General features: G+C 53.8%; 1 protein-coding gene across 2 annotated transcripts in view; it reads left to right on the forward strand.

Moving 5' to 3' along the window:
- Nucleotides 1-25,027, forward strand: part of PHACTR3 (phosphatase and actin regulator 3) — a 207,372-nt gene that overhangs the window by 164,148 nt on the left and 18,197 nt on the right. For both annotated transcript variants that reach the window (XM_027623330.2, XM_027623329.2), the window contains one exon: nucleotides 5,308-5,461. In XM_027623330.2, coding sequence (XP_027479131.1) covers nucleotides 5,308-5,461 — 154 coding nt within the window. The remainder of the gene's footprint in view (nucleotides 1-5,307; nucleotides 5,462-25,027) is intronic.

The following is a 25,027-nucleotide window of genomic DNA, read 5'->3' on the forward strand; positions in this document are numbered from 1 at the left end:
CGCTTGAGAAAGCAGTGGGATCTCCTGTGCGGGGATTTTATAAACACCAGTCTAAACGCCAGTCAGATCCAGCTGCTTGATGGTGGTGTCCGTGTCTTCCACATCCTTGCACGCTTCCTTCACTTGTTCTTACAGTTACTTACAGCAGTCTCGAAACCTTCAACTCTCCCTTTAGATTTATCCTTTCTACTCTCTGTCAGGTTAGCTTTATGGTTTTGAATCTCTTGCCAGGTTCGCAAATACTTAGCATTGTTCCATCCTCATGATGAAGTTGCCCCTTTATCACTCAGATCGTTCCTTTATCCCTGATGGGGTTCTTGGCTGGGAAACCAACTGTGTCTTCTGTTCACATGCCCCTTCAGCCTTCCTGTGGTCGGGCTTAGAGCGCTGCATCATTCCCCTGCTACTTCTAGGCTGTTTAAGACTGTGCATTCAACATGTATGTTCTGTAGGCAGCATCTAGTTTGGTCCTGCTTTGTTATCCATTCTGAGCATTTCTGCCTTTAAGGAGGGTATTCAGACTATTTGCACTGAGTGCAATTCTTACTTAGGTTTAAATCCAGCCTCTGATAAAATCCAGATCTTCGGTTCTGCATCTGGTTGGCCTCCTGCCCCCCAGTTCCATGCGGCAGACTCAGGGGTCCTTGGTCTCCTCCTTCACCTTCCAGGCTCCTCCCAGTTCCTCCCTCCCCCCAACTCCGTCCCCGGCCCAGAGACTGGGGGGGGGGCAGAAGTGGGGCATCCGTAGGGCTCCCTTTACCTGGTTCCTGTCCCACCAGGATCTTTGTGCTTTCCAGCACCTTCACCATCGTTTCGTGTAGCTTGACTTTTTTTTGTTTTCTTTTTGGGAGGAAGAGCCAGTCTCCATTTTCCGTCTTGGCCAGAAGCAGAAGTCCATGCCGTCACTTTTACTTCGGAGGCTAAGGCAGATCTCCCTGGCACATTCCTCCAATGGAGTGAACCTAGCTTCTGGGACCACATGTCCCCGGGTGGGGTGGGGAGCCGCTTTCAGGCCCCAGCTCAGATCCCGCTTCCTCTAGGAAGCCTTTCCTGAGCTCTACCTCATGCCCCTTTCCTCTGTGGCTTATTCTCTGGCGCTATGCAAGTCAGCAGGCGCTTTCTGAACTTGTGTATGGGAAACATTGAACAAGGGACAGTCCTCTCCATGGATGAGCCTGGCAGATTTGTTTTTCTCTGTGAGTGAAAATGTCTCTAGCTCATGCCACGACCACAGGGAAAGAGCTGGGCAAACAGGTAGTTCGGATATGCTGTGAGCATGCACACGTAGAAGGCACACGTCCTGTGTTTCTGGTCATTATAGGTGCTTATTTGCCCCTTTCCCTCCCTCGCCTGAGCAGGCTCAGCCACACACACCACACGGCCCTCACTTCGGTGCCGGGTGTGGAGTAGACGCAGCATGGCCGGTGCCTGGCTGCCCTGAGCAGATCCGTGAATGCCGCTCAGCCAGGCTGGGCTTCAGCGGGAGAGCAGGTGCTTGGTTGTGAACATGCTACGTTTGAGATGCCAGGTAGGGACCCAGGTGGGGACATCCTGAAGGCAGTAGGTAAGCAAGTCTGGAGTACAGGAGAGAAGAAGGTGTGGCTGCTTGGGGAAATCCCGAGCCATTAATAGTGGGGATGGAGTTTCTCATGGGACAGAGGCAGTCATGTGAGAAGCAGGTGTGGACAGAGGAGTCTGAGGATTGAGTCCCAGGGTACCCCAACATGCAGAGCTGGGGAGATGACAAGGAACCAGTGAAGAAGACTGAGGTGCAGCCGTCGAGGCGGGAGGACACCAGACCGGTGCGGGGGCTTGTGGGGAAAGACAAGGGAGCCTCTCACAAAAAAAAGGAGTGACTGACGGCCTGAAGTTCTCCAAGAGCCTCCTTTGCTCTGCTGGGGTGGGTAATGGGAGCTGACGGGACAGGGGCCTGGGGGATGTTGGGGGTGCCACACGGGCTGGGGCATCAGTGAGCAGGCGTGTGCAAGGCTGCCTCCTGCTGGCTGAGCTGGAGCCCTCGTTCTGCTCCTCCGTGGCTGTCCCGGCGCCACTCTGGTACCTGGGGAGAGGTAGCAGCATCACCCCATCTACCTCCCATGCCCTGCCTGTCAGCTGCGTGCATTGGAAAGGTGCCCCCAGCGTTTGCTGGTGTTGGACTGGATGTGGCAACATCAGGCTTTCACTTTTAATTTACTTAATATTTTGGTCTATACGTTGATTTTTTTTTTTTTATTGGCTTTGCCAATACAGAACTCCATAGGCTATTGAGCAGCACTGGTCTGAAGGTCCATGAGAGTCTTGGCCTTGGAAAGACAATAGAGTTTTCAACAAATGCACCCAGGGAAAGACATTTTGGGCTGCGTGAGCTCTGATCGGATCCGGCGTGGCCAGCCTTGCACGTGGGGGCATCTGGGGAGCCCGCACACGGGTCAGAGGATGGCAGTTCCTGGGGAACCAGGCCTGGCTGTGCCCTCCAGGGACTGCTGGGAGGCTGGTCTTCGAGGAGAATGCAAACTCTTGGAGTTCAAGGCTGCCGCAGGGCTGGAGGAGGAGGAGTCTGGTGTCGGACAGAGTGAAACTTCCTTACAGAGAGTCAGCCTCTTTTCCTTGGATAAATGTTCCCTGTGTTGCGTTTACAGAGTCCCGAAAAAGTGGATCCTGAACATTTTTGCCAGTTGTCTTGTTGCTTTTACGGAGGAGAGAATTTTCCAGCGTGTTGCTGATGTCACTCAGCATTGTTCTTTCTCTTTAAATAATTATCTATTTTCGTATAAGGGAACTATGTGATAAAAAAATATAATACAGAAGAGCAAATGAATACATAAAATGATCAATTCCTGACATTTCTGTGCCAATTTGTAATATATTTGCAAAATTAGACACCTACACATACACAAATATATTTCTATAGATGACATACATACTTTCGTGCAAGCTGCTGTTACAAAACGTTACAAGCATCCCGTGAATGTCTTTCTGGCACTCAGTAGCTTACACACCACCATTTTTGATGGGCTTGCCACGGTCCAGTGGTACGATGCACTGTAATCTGACAGGTGTTTTCTTGGCTTTTTTGGTTGTGTGTAATTTCTTACTTTCATCAATGATGCTGGGTGAATACCTTTCTATGTGTTTTTATGTGCTCGTGCCACTTGTTTTGGGAGAAATCCCGGAAGTGGGATTTCTGGGTCAGAACACGGGAACATAGGTGTGCCCCGGGGCACCTGGGGAGGGAAGCTGGCTTGCTTCCCACAGTCTGGACAGAAAGGTCTCACAGCCGCTGTTTCCCAGCTTCACCTCCTGCTCTGTGTTAGCGCCTGCGCTCTGGGACGCGTGCTCAGTCACACTGATGCTGATGGTCAGGTGCACGTGCCGGGCAAATTTATGAAAAGGCTCATTTTAAGCTATTTGTCTGGAAATTTCCTTTTTTGACTTTTCAGTAACAAAACCTAGTAACATGCTGACACTCTGGAGAAGACCTGAAGTGGTCCCCTAAGTTTTTGTGCTGGCCCTACTGTGTGCGCAGGCTCTGCCTGGGAGGCTGGGAGAACCGCTTGTTCCCGGTGCAGAGCGAATTCTCATTTACATCTGGAAATCTCTGATGAGGGGAGCTTTTTCTCAGTGAAGAACAAATATGATTAAAGTTTATAATAAGAAACCCAAGACATTTGCAATGGGCTTAAAAGACTTTCGTTATCAAAAGCTAAAAAGATTAAACCGCATTTAGGGCTCTTTCATGGTTGAGCACATTCTGGTTCTCCGAAAATGGCAATCCCTCCTTGCCATGTATTAGACCCTTGACATTCACGAAGGATTTGTCCCGAGACCTTCGAGACTCCCTTAACTCATGAATGCCACCATAGCTTTCGATTTCTCCCAGAACACACAGTAAAGACTAATGGGAAATGCATGTGACTCCTTCAGGCTTTTTATGACCCTATAAATATAGGGCTCTAGTCATTTATAATGCTATTAAAATAAATTCAGGCTGGAGCCCTTGCTGAAATGGTTTGTGGAGTCACTATTTTTCTCTGTCTCTATAAAACACATAGCAAACAAGCTCATATTAGAAATTCAAATCTCAGCTGAGCCCCAATTTTTGTGTCTCACTTTATCCCAAATTTCTGTTAAACTATCACGTTATTAGACTCATTTCTCACTTTGTGTCCCATCTTTGACACTGGACATTGGCTGTCTTCAGGAGCCATTTTTTTTTTTTTTTGAGAAATAACCTTTCCTTCCACCCACGGGTGGATGATGGTTTGAGCCCCATAATTGAAACCTGTGTCCCAACAGAGCTACAAAACCACACACCCTGCGTTGTACTTCGCAGTTACTCTCCAGGGCAGGTGGGGAGTCTCATTCAGAAAGCTCAACGAATCAGAACACCTCCATTTCCGAATAGCCCACTAATGAATGATCCTTCTCTGCTCGTGAACACTGCCAAACCCCACTTCTTTTAATTTAGACATTCCATTCTCTGAGATCTTACTCGCACCCTGATTCCACTCAGCTGATCCTAGACATGTGTGGAAATAAAGATCAGCCTCAGCCTGGAGACCCTGAGTCAGCCTCCCCATTCCTTCATTCAACAGTATTCACTGGGAACATGCTGCATCAGCACGGATCTGGGGCCCGGGAGGGCAGACTGCCGTTGAACTTGGTCTCGAGCAGGAGCCGGAATAAAGTAACTGACGGGGAAGAGATGAGATACGGGGGGGGATTAACTGTGTGGTGTGCTGGTGTTTGGAGCCCCATTGGGCCTCTTCAGGAAGGTTCAAGGCTTGCTGTGGCGACAGGGCCGGCCGTGGATGGTCCAGCAGAGCAGGGTGGCAGGCGGAGGGCAGACTGGCAGTGGAGGCCCTGAGGTGGGATGTTCTAGGGACTCAAAGAAGACCCACGTGGCCAGAGGGTAGTGGTCAGTAGGGAGTGTGGACCATGTGGGGAAGGGGGAGAGGAGGGGCTGCCATGTGGGGAGTAAACTATAAGTCATGGTCCACACTCAGAAGAAAACCTGGGTGCCACTAATAATCACCCCGGGGCAACAGGTGTTGTGACCAGGACGGTCCCTGGAGGCCTGGGATGTGTGGCCGATCGCTCACGCGTGGAGGGTGTGGCCCATGGGTGGTGACAGCCCTTTGTCCCAGTGTTGCCCATGTTCCCGCTGGAGGGCTCGCCAAGCTGACAAAGGCACCCCCACGGCTCTGATGCTGAAGCCTCCCTCCAACAGGTGGGTGGCTAGATCAGCCAGCCAGCGGTTGACTAACACGTGTTTTCTCCCCTTCTCTCCCCCTCTTTGGCGCTCAGGAACACTGCCAAGGAAATGCAAGAAGGAGCTCTTGGCGGTGAAGCTGAGGAATCGGCCCAGCAAGCAGGAATTGGAAGACAGGAATATTTTCCCCAGGAGGACTGATGAAGAGAGACAGGAAATCCGGCAGCAGATTGAGATGAAACTCTCCAAGTGAGTAGTGGCGCGTCCCCACAAGCGGAGGCTGTGTCCCACTGGGCAGCCCGAGCCCCTCGGAGGCCCTGCCTTCCCGGGACCGCGCTGTCTCAGGGTGCCCTCACGGGGCTCTGACGGTGGCTTCTCACCTCGCCACTTTCCGCACGGGGGACAGGACAGTGCTTTGTCGTGGGGGCTGTCCCGTGCACCCTCGGGTACTGAGCAGCAAGCTGGGTCTCTACACGTGACATCCTCCTGTGACAATCAGAACTGTCCCCACACGTTTCCAAATGCCCCCAGGGAGGGGAGCACATCCCCTGCCCCCCCCCCCCCAGTGGAGAAGCTCTGGTCTACAGCATCCAGGCGGGCGCCTGCAGGAGTGAAGGGGGTCACTGTGGGGAGAGACAGTGGCAGAGTGGGGAGGACGTGCTCTGTCGGTGTCCAGGGCATAGAGAAGGGTCCCACCTGATCATTTTCCTGCAAGAACTGCAGTCAGTATTGCCAGATCCTCTAAGTTGTTCAAGAAATCTGTAAATCTATACTGGGGGCACAGTGTGTGCACTGAGTTGGGCCCATCTGCCACCTGGCTGTGTCCCAGAGCCGTGAGTGAGCACCTTCTGCTCCCAGGCTCCCCTTGGCGGTCCCCAGGGCTGGCCGGCTGGAGGTGCCTTGGGCTGCGGACCAGTGCAGCATGCAGCTGTGGGTCTCTGCGGCTGAGGTCTGTTGGGATCGTTATGTGACCTGCGAAAGGATGCTTTGTAAGGAGGGGGAGAGACGGGGACAATGTGGCGGTTTCAAGTGCTGGCTGACTCTAGGTTGCTTTCCAGGAACTGAGGTCACGGGGGTCCAGAACCCAGAGCACACTGGGCTTCCCAGCTCTCACCGGCGTCCCCCGCCACGAAGCCAGCCCAGAGCTGAGCTTGGACTAAAGGGCTTTGTTGGGAGTCAGGCTCTTCCAGCAGGCTAGGCCTCTGCTTCTTCCAATCCTCCCAAAGAGACGGGCCAAATCGTAGCCCCAAGATTTGTATGTGGGTGTTGGAGAGGAAATATTAATGGGCTTTCAGGCACCCAGTGCTGCACTCAGCCGCCCACATGTTGCCATCTCCCCGACCTTGGGCACCTGTGGCGTATCGGCTAGGCTGGGCTGAAGGAACGGTGTCCTGGATCCCCTCTAGCCCACCCATTCCCTCTTTAAACCCCAAAGCTGGTCCTGCAGAGTAGGAAGAGACAATCTGATGATGATGAGCTACACCAGCTGTCCCTGGGCCCCACCCTTGATTTGCCTTTGACCCACACTTCTCACTTTCCCCTGCACCCAGGTCACCTGCAGCGACCATGGGAAAATGCAGATTCTGATGAAGCAGATCTGCAGCGAGGCCTGAGGGTCTGCGTGTTAGACAAGCTCCCGGGGATGCCGTTCCTGCCGGTCTGTGGGCCACATGTGCAGTAACGAAGGTCTCAAGCAGGATCTCCCAACCCCGGCACTCTTGACATTTGAGGCCAGATAACTCTGTGGGGTCTTGGTGGGACATTCCGCAGCAAACTGGCTTCCACCCAAAAGATACTCCTCTTGCCCCCCACCCGCCCAGCTGTGACAAGCTGCAATGTCTCCAGTCATTGTTGAGTGGCCCCTGGGGGACAGAATCCGTCCTGGTCAACATGCACTGATCTGAAGGTCACCTTGGACTTCTTCTCCAGGAAGTCCTTCCTCTGCCTGAGGCCCAGGGCTCTGTGTTCAAGTGGACCAACCCTTGTTTCTGCTCTGTGCTGAGAAGCATGGACCCCAGTGTACCCACCTTCTACTGAAATCCTTTACTGAGTGTTTTCAGGGTGGAGGCCAAGGAGCATGCATGGGTGAAGCCCAGATGGTGGGTGCTGTGAGTCTCTGCACCTCGGTTTTCTCGCCTGTAAAATGGGGATGAGACCAGCTGCCAGGCCCATGGCAGGGGGAGGGGTGGGTTCAGCATGGCACACGTTACTGCAGGCCTCTGGGATGCCAAGCCAGTGTCTTAAGGACTTGGAATCATGCAGACCTGCATTTGAATTCTCTCTACTGATGCGCTAGGTGACCTTACCCCCCTCCCCCGGGTCTTGTTTTTTTCATCTGTAAAATGGAGTGCTGACCTTCCAAGGTCATTGTCTGTTTCAGGGAGATCGCATAAGGAAGGCATGTTGCAGAGCCCCTGTCATGTGGCAGGTGCTCGAGGCTGGGCTGCTGACCTCTGGGAGCCGGGTCCTCTTCCTGCATCGGCTCAAAGCTGTGTGGCGGAGGGTGCTTGGTGCTGACCTGGGGCTCAGGAACCCCGTGGGAAGCTTCTTATAATGCAGATCCATGAGCCCCATCCAAACCTGAGACCAGAACATTTTAACCAATTGCCTGATAATGTGTGGTGAGGGAACCTCCCAGTGTTGGACCATATTAGCCTGATTGCAGTGAGATTGTGATACCCGTCAAGCATTTATCACTTCATCTGGTCAATCAACAAGGACTTAATTTACTCGTGAGGGGTGGGCACGGTGGCAGTTGCTAGAGATACAGGCCCGGGCCATGGAGGTCACTCTCGTCAGCTCGGGAGTTCCTGGAGAACAGCAGCGGCCTCAGACCCCTTCCCGTGTGGCTGACGCCCACTCCAGTGCTTGGTCCAGGGAAGATGCTCAAGAAACACACGCAGGAGGGAGGGGGGAGGGAAACAGATGCATGGATCCCTGAGGGGTTCAGCTATCACGGAGAGGAGAGGAGGCCTGGGCACAGGCATGGATGCCCCAGGGCAGGGGAGGGGACAGGGTCAGGACACGGAGCCCCAGACCAGGGTCAGCGCCTGCTGTGGGGCGTGGTCTCCCAGAGGCCCTCCGGAGAGGGGGGTGTGGACCAGCGTTTCCTAAAGACCGGCAGGCATTGGGAACCGTTACGAGAATGGTCTCTTTGCCACGGGACACATCAGAGCCTTTAATGCCACAGCACAAGGTGCAGCTCTAGAAGAGGAGGCGGGGCATCTTTGCTCCAGTGTGTGCAGCCAGGAGGCCTTTTCTTCCTGGGTGCTGGGACGGCCACGTGCATGGCCACGTGGGCAGTGCCACTCCTGGCATCGCTCTGGCCTCAGCTGTGCTGGAGGTGTTCCGGGGGGCTGTGGGGTGTCCACCCAGACCCACGTGCCCAGACCTCACCCACAGTGGGTAGGGGAAGTTCATGCACCACCCCCCCCCCCCCGGTGAGTTACTGGTGTAGTGGGAGGAATATTAGACTGAGGACCAGGGAGGTGGTGGGGACGGTCTCCACATCCTGGGATGAGGTTGGGGGTATGGTGTTACCACCTTGGGGGGACTTGGATGGCTAATGCTTTGGTGTGGCCCTGACAGCCTGCATAGGCAGGTGAGGCTCCCGGACCCCACGGTGGATCATAGGCTGCGGGGATCCGGCCCTCATGGTATAGTCCCAGCAGCTACTGAGCACGGGTGGACCACGTCTCTCGCGGGGCTCCAGTTCCAGCATGTCACGTGAAGAACGGGACAGTCTGTGCTTCCCAAACTACAGCACTGTTCAGGGGGCTGTGACAAGAGCTTCCAGGTCTGTAGACCCCCGAGGGACCGAGCCTTCAGTCTCCTGTCAGTGTTGCTGCTGAAGCATGAGCCCCATGTTCTACTTACATATTGTTTTTATGATAAAGGAGGTTTCCTGTCTCTTCACCGGGGTATTCTAAGGCTCACGTGAGAAGCCACGGGAAGAGGGGAGTGCCATGAATAGAGCCTCCTGCCACACGCTGGAGTCATGATGGAACGACCTGTCTTGATCCTCTCTCTGCCTCCATTTCTTTGCAAACTGCTTCGTACTCATGCAGTCGTGCCTCAGCAGCTACCTGCTGAATAACCATGATGTGCCAGACACCGTGCAGGGTGCTAGGGTGTCATAGCAAACAATACAGAGGCACTGTCTGCCCTGTGGGGCTTGCAGCATCTGGGTGTGCTACAGGCAGGGCTGGATCCAGATGCTTGCATGGCATTGACAGGAGTTGGTCTGTTTCTGTTTCTTGACTCTCTTGTGCTCTGTGTGACTTCATTCTCTGGCTCTTTCACTCGGACGTCCTAACCCCCGAAGCTCCAGGCTTACATCTATACAGGAGCCCATTCCTGAAGCGATCACCTTGACCAAGGGGATAGAGGGGGCTGGTTGGACAAGTTTGGGTCACATGCTCGTCCCTGAGCCAGTCACTGTGGCCAAGAGAACATGCTCATTAGTCAAGCTTGGTGTACGTTGTTGCTGGTCTTGTTGATGGGATGTGCGCTCACAGGAGGTTTGGTGTTGTCTTATTTCTAGTGAGATTGAACATTTTCTCAGTGTTTATCAGCTACTTGGTTTCTTTTTCTTTTCACGTACTTAACCTGCTGCCTTCTTTGTCTTAGTAATTTTAGGAGTGTACTTTGGAAATTGTGGTTTCCATTCCTTTCTCAATTTGGGGGCTCGTATTTTCATTTTGTTCACACTTTCCTGTGTGCCGGAAGGTCATTGGATTACTAATCGTGCTTCGAGCATCCACAGGTTTCTCTGTGAAGGGCCAGAGAGTGAATATTTTCGGCTTCGTGGACCCGACAGCATCTGTTGTAGCAACACAAGTCTATCACAGCACTAACGCAGCAAGTAGGCCGTGTGGCGTGAGTGCGCCTGGCTGCGTGCCAATAAAACTTTATTTACAAATGTAGGCAGTGGCCCACAGGGCATAGTTTGCCGACCTCTAATATACTTTATGTTTCATGCTGTTTGTGTCATGTTCAAAAAAATCCTTCCCTACCCAGAAGCAACCGTATTATTTTTTGGCTGACTTTTAGCTCTGCCAACTGCTAATGGTTTTCTATTTGGTAAACCAAGTTCTCTTTCAAAATAGAGTATTAAGTGAATTGATTTAAAGAGAAAAATAGTGGGGCGCCTGGGTGGCTCAGTCGTTAAGCGTCTGCCTTCGGCTCAGGCCATGGTCTCAGGGTCCTGGGATCGAGCCCCGCATCGGGCTCCCTGCTCTGCGGGGAGTCAGCTTCTCCCTCTCCCTCTGCCCCTCCTGCCCGCTCGTGCTTGTTCTCTCTCTCAAATAAAAAAATATCTTTATTAAAAAAAAGAGAAAAGTAGTGAACGGTGATGTATATGTAGTTCAAACACAGGACAAAATTATCACGAGGATGCCTGGAGTAAGAGAAGTCCAGGGAGCCCCCCCACCCCTGTCGGTGGGGGCCAGGAACCGCTCTGGAGGGCTTGGAGAGGCACCCCGAACACACACCCTGGACTGGGTTTCGCCCATTACTTGCTGAGTCTGTAATTAATTTTAGATCTTGGACAAGAGCAGCTCCTTGGGCATTCATCACCAGGTGTGAAAACAGAAAAGCGGGTCTAGTTCTGGGGTTCCAGAGAGTGGCAGTTGAGAAGTTGCGTCCCGGAAGGTCAGCTACTTGTTTCCCCGCAGAAACGGTTTAATTGGATCCCTTTGTCTTTGTTTTGCCTCCTTCCAGGGTCTTCTGCTAACACTTTCTCAATAATTCAGCCCTGGTTGCCATGGCAGCACGCCATCCACTGGTCCCCCTCCAGTGTGCTGGCTGTTTTTGTTTTGATTTATTTTCCTTAATTTCTAGACCTTGAAGACTTTATCTTTGGGGCACTCCCAGGGCTATTGGTGAAGCAGTCACAGTCCCTGGCTCCGTGCACTGGGTCTGGGGACTCTGTGAAGTCACAGGCCTCCCTCCCTACAGGAGGGCAGCGCACCTCTGAAACGTGTCCACCTGGAGGCAGGCAGCACGTTAGGGACCCACAGCGCCTGCATTTCACACAGTAGGTGTGTTCTGGAAATCATGCCCAAAGGCACGGACTTGTGCACCATATAGAGGGCGTGGCAATTAAGGATGCCTGGGAGGTTTCATTTGTCAGGGCCGACCCCGTGCAGTAAGTTCTGCTTGTTTTCCTTCATTTAATTTAATCCTTGCAGGAACTGGGTAAAATAGGTATTCCTTTTTTTTTCCCTCCGATTATTTTTTTTAATTTTATTTTGTTGGTCACCAGACATTACAGCATTACTTTTTAATGTAGTGTTCCGTGATTCATTGTTTGTGCATAACACCCAGTGCTCCACGCAGAACGTGCCCTCTTTAATACCCATCACCAGGCTAACCCATCCCCCCACCCCCCTCCCCTCTAGAACCCTCAGTTTGTTTCTCAGAGCCCATCGGCTCTCATGGTTCGTCTCCCCCTCCGATTTCCCCCCTTTTTATCTCCATTTTACAGATGAGCACACTAAGCCTTTAGGAGAGGTTCAGTGACTTGCTCGGGGTCCCACGGTTCCAGGTGTGTCTCCTGGAACCCCCCCACCCCCAGGCCCAGGGGAAGCGTTCTGGGAGAGTTCTGCCTCCTTTATCTCAGGGTCTTGTGTTTTCTCATCGTGGTCTGGCTTACTTCTCTCAGGGGGCATCCGGGGGCTTCCAGCCAACACGTCCGGCCCCTGGGCACAGAGTATTTCCTGTCCCTGTCCGGGTGGGGGGACAGAGATGATGCAGTGTCCCCCCGCCCCGTGGAGTAGTGCGGGGTTCATGATGTCCAGGAAGGGCCCCTCAGCCATACACAGGCTCTGGGGAAATGTGGCAGGCAGGCTCGATCCCAGCCTCCCCGTCACGGTGGTGGGAACTGGGAAAAGCCTGCCATCTCTGAGTCTCCTCCTGGTTGTAAGATGGAGACAGGGCAGCGCCTTCCCCCTGGTTAGTCCTTGCAAGAACAGAAAGCATGTTCCTGGCGGGAGGCGCTCAGGGGGATGGACCTGCTGCTGGTAGGCGCTTGGCTAGGGGCCCCCCTGGGTTAGTGGTCACCTGCACAGGAGGATTCTGCAAGCATCCCCTGTACACTCACCTGCAGGTCGCACAGTAGCATCAGCATCGTTGTTAATGCCAATGTGATTGCTGTTCTCATTCTCAATGTGATTTGTGGCTGCTGTATAATCTGCCTGGGACAGAGGGGCCTGGGTGATGCACGTACTTTCTATTAACTGTCCCGTGGGGGGCCCTCCACTCCGGGGCCACGTCCTGAGAAGCTGATGAAGGCTCAGTACTGTCCTTTGGGCGTTGGTACTTAGCATGTTAACACGGGAGTTAAATGATCCTCGAGCTTGTCTCTTTGTACATTTTGTTCAGCTCTATCCAGAACAGTTTGCCACCACTCAGCCTCCATGGAAACAAAGGTTCCCAGGGGAAAAAAAAAATGTGCAACTGCCCCCACCCACCATGGTCGCCTCGAAATCCGCAAAATTTGAAGGAAGAAGCTGGATGCTTTGAGGGATGGAGATTGGCACCTGCTTTATCGTGGGGTTGCCTAGACCTGAGTACCAGCTTTGGTACCTTCTGTCCACTGAAGCCTCAGGGTGGTGAGAGTCCCTTGCAGGGTCTCCGTTCTGTGGATACAGAATTTCAAAAATACAGAAACCTTTCTTTTTTGTGGGCTAACCAGAAAAATAAATGATTTTTCATTGCTGGAAACGAAGCCATTCCTTTGGGCGGGGGTGAAGCTTCATTGCCTGGGGGCGGGGGGGTGTGGGGGTTCCTCACAGCAGCCGGGCATTGATAGATATTTGCCAATTGAAGAAGTATTGCTCCATTCCCCCCACCCTGCAGGGTGGGAACCCAGCTCATCCTGAGTGACTCGGCTCCAGTCCCACAGGCATCCTGCAAGACGGTCATATAATGGTCGTTGCTAACGTTTATTCAGAGTCTTTTCCGTACCAGCCTCCTGTGGAGTGCTTCTTGAATATTCTCCCCTTGAAGGCTCACAAGGGCTCTCTGGGGTAGCTAGTATCAATGGTCCTATTTTTCAGATGAGGAAAATTGGCTCAGAACAGTGCAGTCACTTGCCCATGGGTGCACAGCAGGAAACGTGGGTGGCTAACTGGTCTTCTGGTTACACCAGTGCCCATCTCTGACTGTGCATCTGGATCACTAGGGAGCTTTGTGAAAATACAGATTCCTGGACCCTGCTCCAGATCTCCTGAGTAGGGATCTCTATTTTAACAGGGCGCTTCTTCCTCAAGTGTCCCAGCTGCCCTGAGATGCACTGTGTCTCTTCCTCGGGACCCTGGGAAGACTGTTCTCTGAGGCTTCAGGATCCCAATAAACTGCGTTCTGCATGACAGCTGCCCGTTAGTATCTTAAGGAGAATGCACACTTTAGGGGCATCTGGGGGCTCAGTTAAGCGTCCAACTCTTGATCTCAGCTCAGGTCTTGATCTTGGGCTTGTGAGTTCAAGCCCCATGTTGGGCTTCATGCTGGGTGTGGAACCTACTTAGAGAGAGAGAGAATGTACAATTTGTAATTAATTGTGTTTCCCTTTTTGCTTTGGCCACCAGGACGCTCAGAGCCAAGTGTGCAGCTACCTGTGGCAAAGCTGTTTTATCATTTGAGGTGTGGGTCCATGTTTGACCTTCCCTTGTGTGCCCTTTGCCTGGATTTCCTCAACTCTTCATTTTATCTCTATGGCATATATTTTTCTATACATGATTCCAAAATTATTTCTAGATTTTACTGTAAAAAGTAAGTAAAAATACATATTTTTTTAGGGAGGCCCTCTTAGCAAATATGAGATTATGCCACGTTAGCATCCTGTCAGAAGGGTTTCCGTAGTGTGACACAGAATTCAAATGTTGGTTTTTAGTAATGTCTCGTCTCAAAGGAGCAGATGCATCTGCTATCTTGGCTCTTCCCTCCCACAGTCAAGAGACTGGGAGTTTCCCTCAAGATCTGTACTTTTAAAGTAAAACTACAGGGCTCGTTTTCACACATCCGTGTTTTCCTTTTTATGGATTATTGTCATGAGCTGCGTTTCCAGAAACAGGAGGAGAAGGAAAGCAAGAAGAGCAGGAGGAGGAAAACCACCTTGAATTAGACGGCGTCCCCGTCACTCGGGGGTGAGGCCACTTGTCAGGGAACACAGGTGGACCCCAGCAGGTGCGCGGGTGAGCAAGCCTGAAGCGCATGTGGCTCGCGAGAAGGGAGCCAAGGTGGTAAGCAAACCCACGGGAAGCTCTGAGCTTCATTAGGAACTGCAGATGCGGAAATTCCTAACAACAAAGAACTTTTCATCCCCAATTAAAATGACAGCAAAACTTTCAAAGAATACTACTTTAAAATATGACTCTCTAACGTTTGTACTGACCTAAGTAATAGTAAGGAGCCGCAGAATCCTGCGCAGCCCCGGTGAGGTGGCGGCTCACACGCGTTTTCCTCTGTGGCAGCCGCGTGGCTTGGGACTCAGTGAGCAGCCGGTGTGGAGTGCATTTTCACTGAACATTCCACTTCTGGGAGTTTCTGATGAAAGACAGAGGAGAAGAATGCTGTGACGGTTAACTTTGGGTCCCAAGGAAACACGATGATTCTGCCGTCAGCAGGTTCTGCTTTGCTGGGGTTGGGTGGTGGTGCTGGGGCCGCTGTGGAGCAGACGAGGCATCTGTCGACCCTCCAAGTCTTCCGGCCTCTTTGCCTTCAGGACCGTGCAGAGAGACGGGCATTCCCACCGTTCAGATGGCACGCGGGCTGCTTCTGTGGGAGACACTGTCCTGGCCCATCCTTCCCATCAAGACAACGAGGTCGGCACCGAGATCCCCGATCGGAGCAAATGTTAATGACTTGATGCATGTGACCCACTGCTGTATGGGGGTCCGGATCCAGCCCGGCCCCGGAGTAGGGTGCCCAGAGTCAGGCTGACCGCAGCCAGACCACGCTGTGCAGCCCCGGGGAGGTCATCAACCCCCAGTCTTCTCCCCCTACCGCCTGGGGGCCCTAACCGTGCTTGCCCCCAGCATCTGCGCAGGTGACAGGGACTCAGGATGCCCGCAGCACATGTGCCCGAGAGCCTGGCTACTGTCTTCCCACTTCACCTTTGCCGGCACACCTGCTGTGATTTCCAGCCTCGTGGGGGCAAGGCGTCGCCGTGGGTGCAGACTCTGCTGCACAGCTGCCCCGTGGTGCCTGTGCCTCGCCCCCTGGCGCACGGGACCTAGCGTGCCAGCCGAGCGCCAGGCATCTCCATCCTGCAGTTGTGGGAGGTGAGGCGGCTCTGTTTTAGGGCCTGGGACAGCACATGCTCAGTGAGCAGCAGTTCAGGCTGCGAGGCCGGCCGGGGTAAGCGGGGCCTTTGTTCCACAGCGGGGTTGTGCCTGAACCTGCATGGCCCCCGAGTCTCACTTCCACACACGTGTCTGTGACTCCATTTCCTGGTAATAACGGCAACAGTAGGATCTTGGCCCCTGGCTGCTGGTGGGTTGCTGAGCCGATTGCTTTTCTGGCCTGACCGAAGTCCTGGGCCGGGAGTGTTGTCTTTGCTCTGCAGATGAGGAAACTAGGCCCAGAGAGGCAACGTGGTGTCCCCGAGTCTCACAGTTAGTGAGCGTTGGACAGTAAATTCCAGAGCCCCTGCCCCCAACCACTGGGCCTCCCCACCCGATGCCAGGGTGTCCTGCCCCCATCTTGCACACGGTGTAGAAAGCTGCCGACCTGCTGCTGAAGCCTCCAGTACGTGTCCTGTTAATGCAGCAGCCAGCGTCCCCTCAGCCGGACTGAGTCTGCCTGCTTCAGCGGCGGCAGCCCTGGGACTCTGCTCTCGGTCCCGTGTGGCTGGGGACTCCGAGCACCTGTCACAGCATCAGCCCTTAGAACATCACTCGCAGGCCCAGGTTGCAGCCCCCACCGTGCGTGCTGGCAGGACTGGTTTTTCCAGCAGTTCCAAATGCCCGTGGACGCAGCAGAGTGCTCACCCCCAAGTACAGAAACGTCCAGGTCCGGGGGGCAGGAATGAAAAGTCTTGTTCTGAGATGCACAAAGACAGGCGTGGGCCCCCACCACGGAGCTGCAGCGTCTAGGAGGGAGAGGGGATTGGGCAGGAGGGAGGCAGGGATGGGGGACGGGCATCTGAGAGTGGGTGGCTCGGAGCACGATTTTGATGGCTCCGTAGGCGTCCGTCAACCTGCGGGCAGGAGCACAAGGGTGTTCCAGGCTGAGAGGACCACCCCCCTCCCCCCGCCCCTCTCTCGGCTAACAAGCACCAAGTCCAGAGCCAGTGTGGCTGTGGGGACATGGTGTTCCTGTGGAGGGCCGTGGTGGGCCCGGGACCAGAGGGCCCAGCGGGGCCAGGGGTGGGCCTTCCATGCTCCCCATCCGCAGGTAATTGCATCTGCTTGTCCCTGGCTCAGCTCAGGGGTCACCTCCCCGGAGGGACCTGCCATGACCACCCCTCCCCCTTACTCTCCCTGACTCTCCAGTCACATCACCCTATTGTTTTCCTCATCACCCTGCTGTCTGAAATTGCCTCTTTGTCTCTTCCCGGTCCGTCTCCCTCCCCCCCGCCCCCTCCGCAGGACACTGGGATCCTGCCTATCTGGTCACTAATGTGTCCCTGATGCATTCAGTAGGTGCTCAGTAAGTTGGTGCTAAGCAGTGAACAGAGGTCGTCGGGTCTTTGCAAGAGGCGGCAAGCCACCCCTGAGGGGTCACAAGCAGGAGCGCAGTGGGGTGAGAGGCATCTGAGGAAGACCGCTCTGCCGACACATGGGGGGTCGAGTGCAGGGAGCAGGCTGGGCGGGTGGACGCTGGTCCTGCAGGTGCTGCTGGCCAAGGAGGTGGACACCGTCACATGGGCCATGGGGTGGAGGGGTGTGGACTTGAGAGCACGGGAGGGGAGGAGCAGAACTGGGGGAGAGGGTGAGGGCCTGAGGTGCTCGCCCACCAGGATGGATCTGGATGCTCTGCCCCCCAGGGAGGGGACCCAAGCAGGAGGAAGGGAGAGGCGTGAGGGAGGTTCTTTGTCCAGGTCTGGACAGCCTTGGTGGGACCCCTGGCACGTCCAGGTCCCTGGCATGTTTAGCAGTGGTTAATCCATAAGTGCAGGTGAGCTTGCAGAAGGGGTGTGTAGACCGCGCGGGGAGCCGGCAGGAGGTCGGGGAGACCCCGTGGGGAGCCTCTGCTGGCAGCCTGGAACTGATTGGTTGTGGTCAAGAGCAGCACCAGCTCAGGATTGAGGACACTGAGGGACCGGCATGGTATTTCATAGGATCGTGTGTTTCTCGTTACTGTCGGTTCATTTCCTACCAGGTATCTTCCCTCTGACTTCACGCTGCTTTCACAGAGAGCGAGCGCGTGGCCAGCAGTTTCTCCCTGACCTCCAGGGACAGAGCAAGCCTTTTGATCTCCTGGAAATGGGGCAGCACTAAATGCAAGCAAAGCAAGATACAGGGGACTTGGAATCCACTTTTCTCTGTTTTGAAAGCCTGCAGGGCTTGAGCTCTTGGCCCTTGCTGAATAGTTTGGGATTTGGGGTCGGGCATATTAGGAGCTGAGTGTTTCTGTTTGGATGAAATGGGCAATGGGGAAGGCTATGCTCTTCCTCAGATGCCGAGGAGGGCTGGGCGTGAGCTCTCCTGATCCATCAGAGGTGGAGTCTGAGCAGCTGGCCTAGGACTCAGTCAGGAGAGGTCTCAGGCTGAGGACCCCCCTTGGTGGCAGAATACTCTGCCAGCACCAGCTTCACCCCTCGGCAAGGACCCTGAGAGGCTGAGCTCAGCTCCCTGATGCATCAGATCACATTCATTGGCTCAGTGTCGGAAGCTGCCAATGGGTCAGTTTCCAAAGGAGTTTTTAGAAAGTGGAGGGAATAAGGTGGATGAGTAAATTCATAAAGAACTCATTGTGCCCAAGATCAGTCTTGAGCAAAAAACAAAAAAAACCAAAAATAAACAAAAATAAAAAACAACGAACAAAAAAACTTAGCAGCTGGGCATCTTCAGCAAAAAGAAGCACAGCTATGTGGGGAACATACATTTGGAGCCATAATGGGCTTTCTTTTTCACTGTGAATCCCAAATTTGCAAAATGCAGCGTCATGTCCATGATTATTAACCTTTAAGGTCACGGATTTAAGAATCGGAGGCAAGCTTTATGCATCCTGGACATGCAAACATTACTAGAATTTTACCTGTGTAGCCACTGCTTGTCTGGGCTCAGGACCTCATGATGTCATGGTAGCTAAGCCCTAGGTGATAGATCTCACCATCTCCATTTTGCCTGTGAGGAAACTGAGGCTCAGAGTTGTTCGTAGCCAGGGAGTAGCTGTGTGAGGACATGAGCTTGAGCCTGCCCGGCTCAGCTCCGATCCGAGTCCTCAGCACCCACGGCCTTAGCCCCATGACAGCACCCTGAAATGCGCCATGGGCCATCCCTGGTTCAAGACCACTGATTTGCTCGTATGATTCTCCCCCGAGGCAGAGAAGGGAAGGACCCTGTTTCTTTGATGCTTTAACCCCAGTGCCTGCCCTACCGCCTGGTACAAAACAGGCTCCCAGCCAGCAACTGTTGAATGGACGGGTAGCTGGAGGGCTTAGCTGAGGGCTGTGGAGGGACACATAGTTATGTGGATGGGTGGGTGGACAGACAGATGGATAGAAGGATGGACGGTTAAGTGGTGGTGTAGTTAGGTGGGTGGGTAGATGGATGGTTGGATGGATGGACATCAAGGTGGACCCCACAGAGTGGGTAGGCTGCAATTCAGTAAGAATTCGATTCCACAAAGTAAATATGTATTGAATGAATGACGTCCTTTACATAGTGGGGTCTTTGGATATCTTTAAGCAATGATTCCATTCACCAGTTTGATGTGTAACCAACACATTCAGAAGCATATCTGTGAGTCATGTGCATCTTCAGAGCCACACTGGGCATTCCTAATTTTGGAGTGTGCTTCTGTCCCAGGGCGTGCCCTCGCCAGGGTCTGCTGCAGGGCATCTCCTGCTGCAGGGCTGCCCCCAGACCAGCTGACCAGACTGGGCTTCACCTGGGCTGCAGGTCCTCGGGCCCTGGGGTGGGAGTCCCCCACGCTCCCCCACACCATCCCCGGAAGGCCGGCAGATGACAGGGCTGCTCCGAAAGCTCCCTGAGCATTTTCAGGAGGAAGAGTAGAGTTTTACTGCAGTGACAAAGACTCACCATCTGATTCTCCAGAGGGGAAGTCGGACTGTGTCTCCACAGCTCACTCCACAGAGAAATCCCAGCCCTCGTGTTCCAAAGGGACAAGGGCCGGGCAGGATCTGTGGCAGGTGGGGAGTCCGTGTCCTTGCTGAAGGGGGCAGCTGCTATCCAGCAAAGTGTGGATGTCACCTCTGGAATGCAGGACCAGTGTGGTGGGATCTTTCAAGAGAAACTGGGGATGTTTATGTGAATTTTCCTTCGGTTAAATGTTGGCAGCCTATTCACATTTTAAAAAACAACGTGTAGACCCCATAAAACACATTTGTGGGCCATATTTGGCCTGGGGCCACCTCTTTGCACCTATGATATAAAATCCCTTGCGTGCTTGTTTTCTGAGAAGCTCCTTCTTGCTTGTGCTGAGCGTAGGGGGTTTTCGACTATAGAGTTGCCGTAGAGAAATAACGCACCAGGATCTAATCCGGCTGTGGGCAGCAGAAGCGTCAAGGCCCAGAGGGTAGTCGCCAGTGCTCTGTGCAATGCCCGTGGAACCTTCCTCTTCCTCTGGCCAGGGTGCAGTGGCGCTCTGAGAGCTGGGGTAGGACCCCTGCTCACCCCGATCACGGACGGCATTTCCCTGTGGCTGAGCTCTGTCCAGAAGGCCTCGGCTGCCATCCGGGTCCTGGTTTCCAGCTGCATGACCACGGGCGGACACCTTCCTGGCCTGCACCTCCCTTTCCTCCTCCGTAAAATGGGAGTGCTCCCAGAAGAGTCCATCCTGCGGGGCTGCAGAATGGAGGCCCTATGACAGGACACAGGAGATGCCTAGAGCTGCCTGGCAGGGAGGAAGCCCCTGTAAGGATTCCCACAGGGATAGGGAGTTGTCTTTTCTGTCTTAACAGTTCATTGAGCTACAGTGTCTGTACTGGTTAGCTCACCTTTCAAAGTGCGCGGTTCACAGCTTTCTGTGTGTTTGTACCATTGTGGGCCCCCACCGCCAGTTCTAGAACGTTTCTATTCCCACCAGAAACAGCCCTTCCCCGATACGGATCCCTGGGCCAGGCGGGGGCCCCACGGGCACCGCATGTGTTCGCGTTATTGCCACAAGGATCGGGGGCGACGGTGTGTACAGGCTGGTCCCGAACGTCAGCACGTGTTAGCATCTCCATCTTCTTCACCGTCACCTTCATCAGACCTTGAGCATCTTCCTCAGGGTCTTCATCACTCTGTTACCCGTCCTCATTCTGTCACCACCTTCATCATGGTCGCCTTCGGCAGGGTCGCTAACACGCCCAGTCTCATGCACAGGAAGCACTTAGGGGACACTGGCCTCAGCCCCTTGATGTCCCTGGGTTCCATCCATCTTCTAGGGGGCTGAAACCCACACCCACAGCCCGGTCAGGGGCCTCCCCTGGAGCCAGATCTGCAGAGATGGGGGGCATTGTGTGGGAGGACGGGCATCACAGACCCTGCTGCTTAGCAGTCTCTCTGCCTTTCTTCCACTTTGGGGGAAGCAGATTTCCCTGACGCGCTTCTCAGTGCTCCCAGGGGTCTTGGGCATGTTCCTGGGGCTTTGCTTCTCTCTCTCTCTCTTTTTTTTAAAGATTTTATTTATTTGATAGAAAGAGAGAGAGCACATGAGAGAGGGGAGGGTCAGAGGGAGAAGCAGACTCCCTGCTGAGCAGGGAGCCCGATGCAGGACTCGATCCCGGGACTCCAGGATCATGACCTGAGCCGAAGGCAGTCGCTTAACCAACTGAGCCACCCAGGCGCCCATTTGCTTCTCTTTCTGTTTAGAAAGCTCAAGATGCCGGGAGGGCAGGTCTACTTTATCCTGCCAAACCCTCTCGGCTGTCAGCTTGGCAGCACCTCCTTGCACCACTGCCGTGGTGAGGGGCCGGCCTCCAATATTACACAGCCTCCAAAGTCAGGAATGCCCCCATCTATGAGGGCGCTCTCTAGGACTGATTGCAAAACTGCAAAAGGAACGCTAGAGGCAGGGCTGTGAGCAGGCCCTGTGGGGTGTTGTGGGGAGCGTAAGACGTGACCTCTGCCCCAGAGGGAGGGTGCTCCGAGGTCCCGCAAGGCCTGGGCAGCAGGCAAGGCCAAAGGGGTCCGGTCAGAGCAGCATCTAAGGTGTAGATCTTGTACATTCTGCTTTTAGATGGAGGTAGCTAAGCAACAGAAGATAGAGCTTCCAAATCAGGAAAAGTTTGACAAATCTAATTTTTGGAGAACATAAATGTAAATCTTGGTCTTTGGGTGGAGCTCATAGTTTTCAGGAAGCACCAGTGTGTGGGACTCAGGCTCCCTTGTTTGTGTCACTGTGCAGGGAGGCTGGAGCCTTGAGCCGGCCCCAGGGTCAGCTGCTCTTTGTTTTCCCTGGTTGCTTGGAAGTCTGTCAAGGAAGTACAGCATGTTTTGTAAGAAAATGCAAAATGACATCAACTCCCTTCAGTACCAATAGAACATGAATCCCAAAGCAGGGGAGCACGTGGTCTGGTGGTTTAAAGGTCCCCTGGCTGGGACTTGGAGACTCAGCAGGGCACATCACTTTACCCACCTGAGCCTAGGGAATGGGTATGTAGTTCCTGCCTGCTTGGCATTTGCAGGGACTGAATGCACCTGGCCCCGCTCTACCTGCAATCGGGGCTTAACTCATGTGAGTTGTGGCTGTAGTTGTCAGTGACACGGTAGCGTGTAACGTTTTTTAAACTTGTGTTATGTGTTGTGGACTCTGCTTGGCCTGCATTCGCTGAAGCCCAAGATGTAAGTACTATGTTTGTTGTATTTTATAGCTAAGGGGACAGTGGCTCAGAGAAGTTAGGTAGACGTTCAAAGTCACACAAGTAGGGTGCCACTTAGTTGAGATCTGACCCAGGTAGGCTGGCTCTGAACACCGGGCCTAGAGCCACTCTGCTTCGTGGAATAGTTGCAGACTGTTGGGTCTGCCGTGACTATTCCAAAGTCACTGAGAGCCCAGGTTCCTTCTGTCTTCCTGTTCAGTTATGCTCACACTGGCATTTATCCTCCATGGTCTAAGATGGCTGCAGGAGCACCAGACATCACGTTTAAGTCCCAAAGGTACATACATCCCAGCTGAATCGGCTCTTCCCAGAGGCTCCTCGGCATATCTTTGGTCAGAACCCCTCCACGTGGCCAGGTTTGGCTAGGAAAGAGGCTGCCCTGAGCAGAATCAGCTTTCTGGTGCTGCATGGGAAGGGAGACTAGAGATCAGGCAGGAAACTAGCAGTCTGTGCTATTATGGGTGCTCAAGTTAATTTTGTCGTGTAGATAGAATGAAGAGAGAGGGAAGGAATGAGCAAACAGATGGACGAGGGAATGGAAACATTCCATCTTAGGTAGCAGCAGCTTCTAAAGCAATCTGGCCCGCGGAGTCTCCGTGGAGCCCCCGTGGGCTCAGGGGAGTGCCGCACGTACGGTCCAGCGCCGGGAGGTGGCAGGAAGCTGGGGTGACGTGGACAGATGCTCTTGTCCCTTCCTCAGTGATTATCCACTCTGATGGCCTCTCAGTTCAAGGACACACTTCCTGAGCAACTGTGCACCACCTCTGCTCCGAGCTCCGGGGAATGGGGAAGGATGGAGGCAGTGCCTTCTGGACGAGGGGCGGGGCGGGTGGGAGGGGGGCTAGCTACGCGAGTGTGTAAGAGGTGCAGGGACATGCAGCACGGGGTGGTGGGACACGGGACATGCTCCCCGCATGCCAGGTACAGGGGTGCTGCTGCCCAGGTCCTGCGCCCCACCCCAGTCCCTGACGCCTGCCCTCCCTCCCCGCTCCCCCCGGGCTGTGAGGTCCAGGTGCTCCTGAGTGCATTTGATGGGGTTGCGTGTCCCGTAGAAATCCTCTGGGGTGGAGTCTGGTGGAGGAGGGTTTCAAGTGGAGCTTTGGTTCCCATCTGCCTTGGTGTTGCGTCGTCTAGGTTGGGCCCGTGTCCACAGCCCCTGCCCATGGCTCCCAGGCCCACGGGGAGACAGGACAGGGCGAGACACCGGCAATGCATCAGAAAGACGGTTAAAAGCTGAAATTATAAACACGATCTGTTCTCGCTCTAAATGCTCCTTTAGCCTGAGTCACACAGGTGAGAATGGAGAACATTCCGCTGAGGGAGGACGTACACTGGAGTGTTCTTCGTGACACAGAGGTGGGGTGCCTCCAGTACGGTTTCTAGTGTCGGTTTCTTTGAAGGGGAGTGAGCATTTGGGAGGCGCTTGGAAGGATCTAAGTGCAGCCTCCTCCCAGAGTTTTCGATTCCCTCCCATCGTTTTTGCTCCCTCCCCCACACTAGGCCAACAGCACTATTTTTAGCATCTTCACTTTCCTGACTCCAAGCCTTCAACCCTGTTCTCACAGAATTTTCCTTTCACACCCGTATTAAGGCATTTAATCAGTGTGCATAAAACTTAATTAAATTAGCTAATCACAAAAATAAGTACACCTGGTACACATAGGTTTGGGAACAAAGGGAGCAGTTCCCGATGGGCGCAGAGTTCACTGTTGAGAACAGGCTGGGGAGCATCCGCTGCAGGCTGAGCACGTTCACTGGGCTCTGGCCTTGCAGGATTGGGAGCATTGGTGCATCCGGAGTCGGTGAGTGGGGACACAGGAGAGAGCTTCTCCCATAGTATTGCCATCCTCATTTATGGGCAAGGAGGTAGTGTCGGTCGGACACCAGGGAAACAGACCCACTAGGAGACAAATAAGGGATTTATTGCAAGGTGTGGGCATGGGTGACTGTGGGGCTGGCTAGGCAGGTCTGGCATCCATGACATGGGCCATCGGGAAAGGCTGAGACCCTCTGACATGGGCAGAGGCCACTGTCGACAGGCGGAATTCCTTCTTCACCAGAGAGCCTGAGCCCAGCTCTCAAAGCCTTTCAGGTGATTAGACCAGGCCCACCCTGAGCATCCAGGACAGTCTCCTTTCCATACAGTCACCTGATTGTGGACTGTATTCACATCTACAAAATACCTCCACTGTGGCACCTGGATAAGGGATTGAAGGAACACCTGGGGACCGTTGCCTTGCCAGGTGGACACTTCTCACTGAGCAAAAGGCAGTGAGAAGTTCGCGAGCATGTTGGAGATCCCATAGCTGATTTGTGGAGCAGTTAGAATCCCAGCCGAGCCGGGTTCGGAGCCCAGATTCTTAACCACAACATGATTTTGCATTTTCTGTCTTCACTTTTCTGCCTGTTCTTCCCAGAGTCCAGTTGGACGAGCCTTCCAATAAAGGCCAGCGTAGATGCACCCTGTCCTTTTCATGTCTGCACAGAGTTCTGTTGCTGGCCAACTGCTTTCTTTGCCCAGCCCCTAAATGGGCGTAAAGCCTCTGCCCTGCATTTTGCTGTAACGCATCGGCGCCCATAAGAGCACTTCAGAAACTGCCCACCTAGAGCTGGAATCGTTGGGTCAAAGGATATGGGCATCTATGATCCTGGTGGATGGCGCTGACGTCCAACCGAAGGGGGGTGGAGGACCGTTGGTTTACACTCTGGCCAACCCTGAATTTCCCTCCGTTTGGCCCTCCGCCGTTCTGCGCGTGACACAGTGACCTGTGATTGTGTTGTTACTTCAGTGGGATCTGGGGGGATGGTGGCTTTGGGCT

The sequence above is a fragment of the Zalophus californianus genome, chromosome 8 (genome assembly GCF_009762305.2).
Source record: "Zalophus californianus isolate mZalCal1 chromosome 8, mZalCal1.pri.v2, whole genome shotgun sequence".
In the NCBI taxonomy this organism is placed as follows: Eukaryota; Metazoa; Chordata; class Mammalia; order Carnivora; family Otariidae; genus Zalophus; species Zalophus californianus.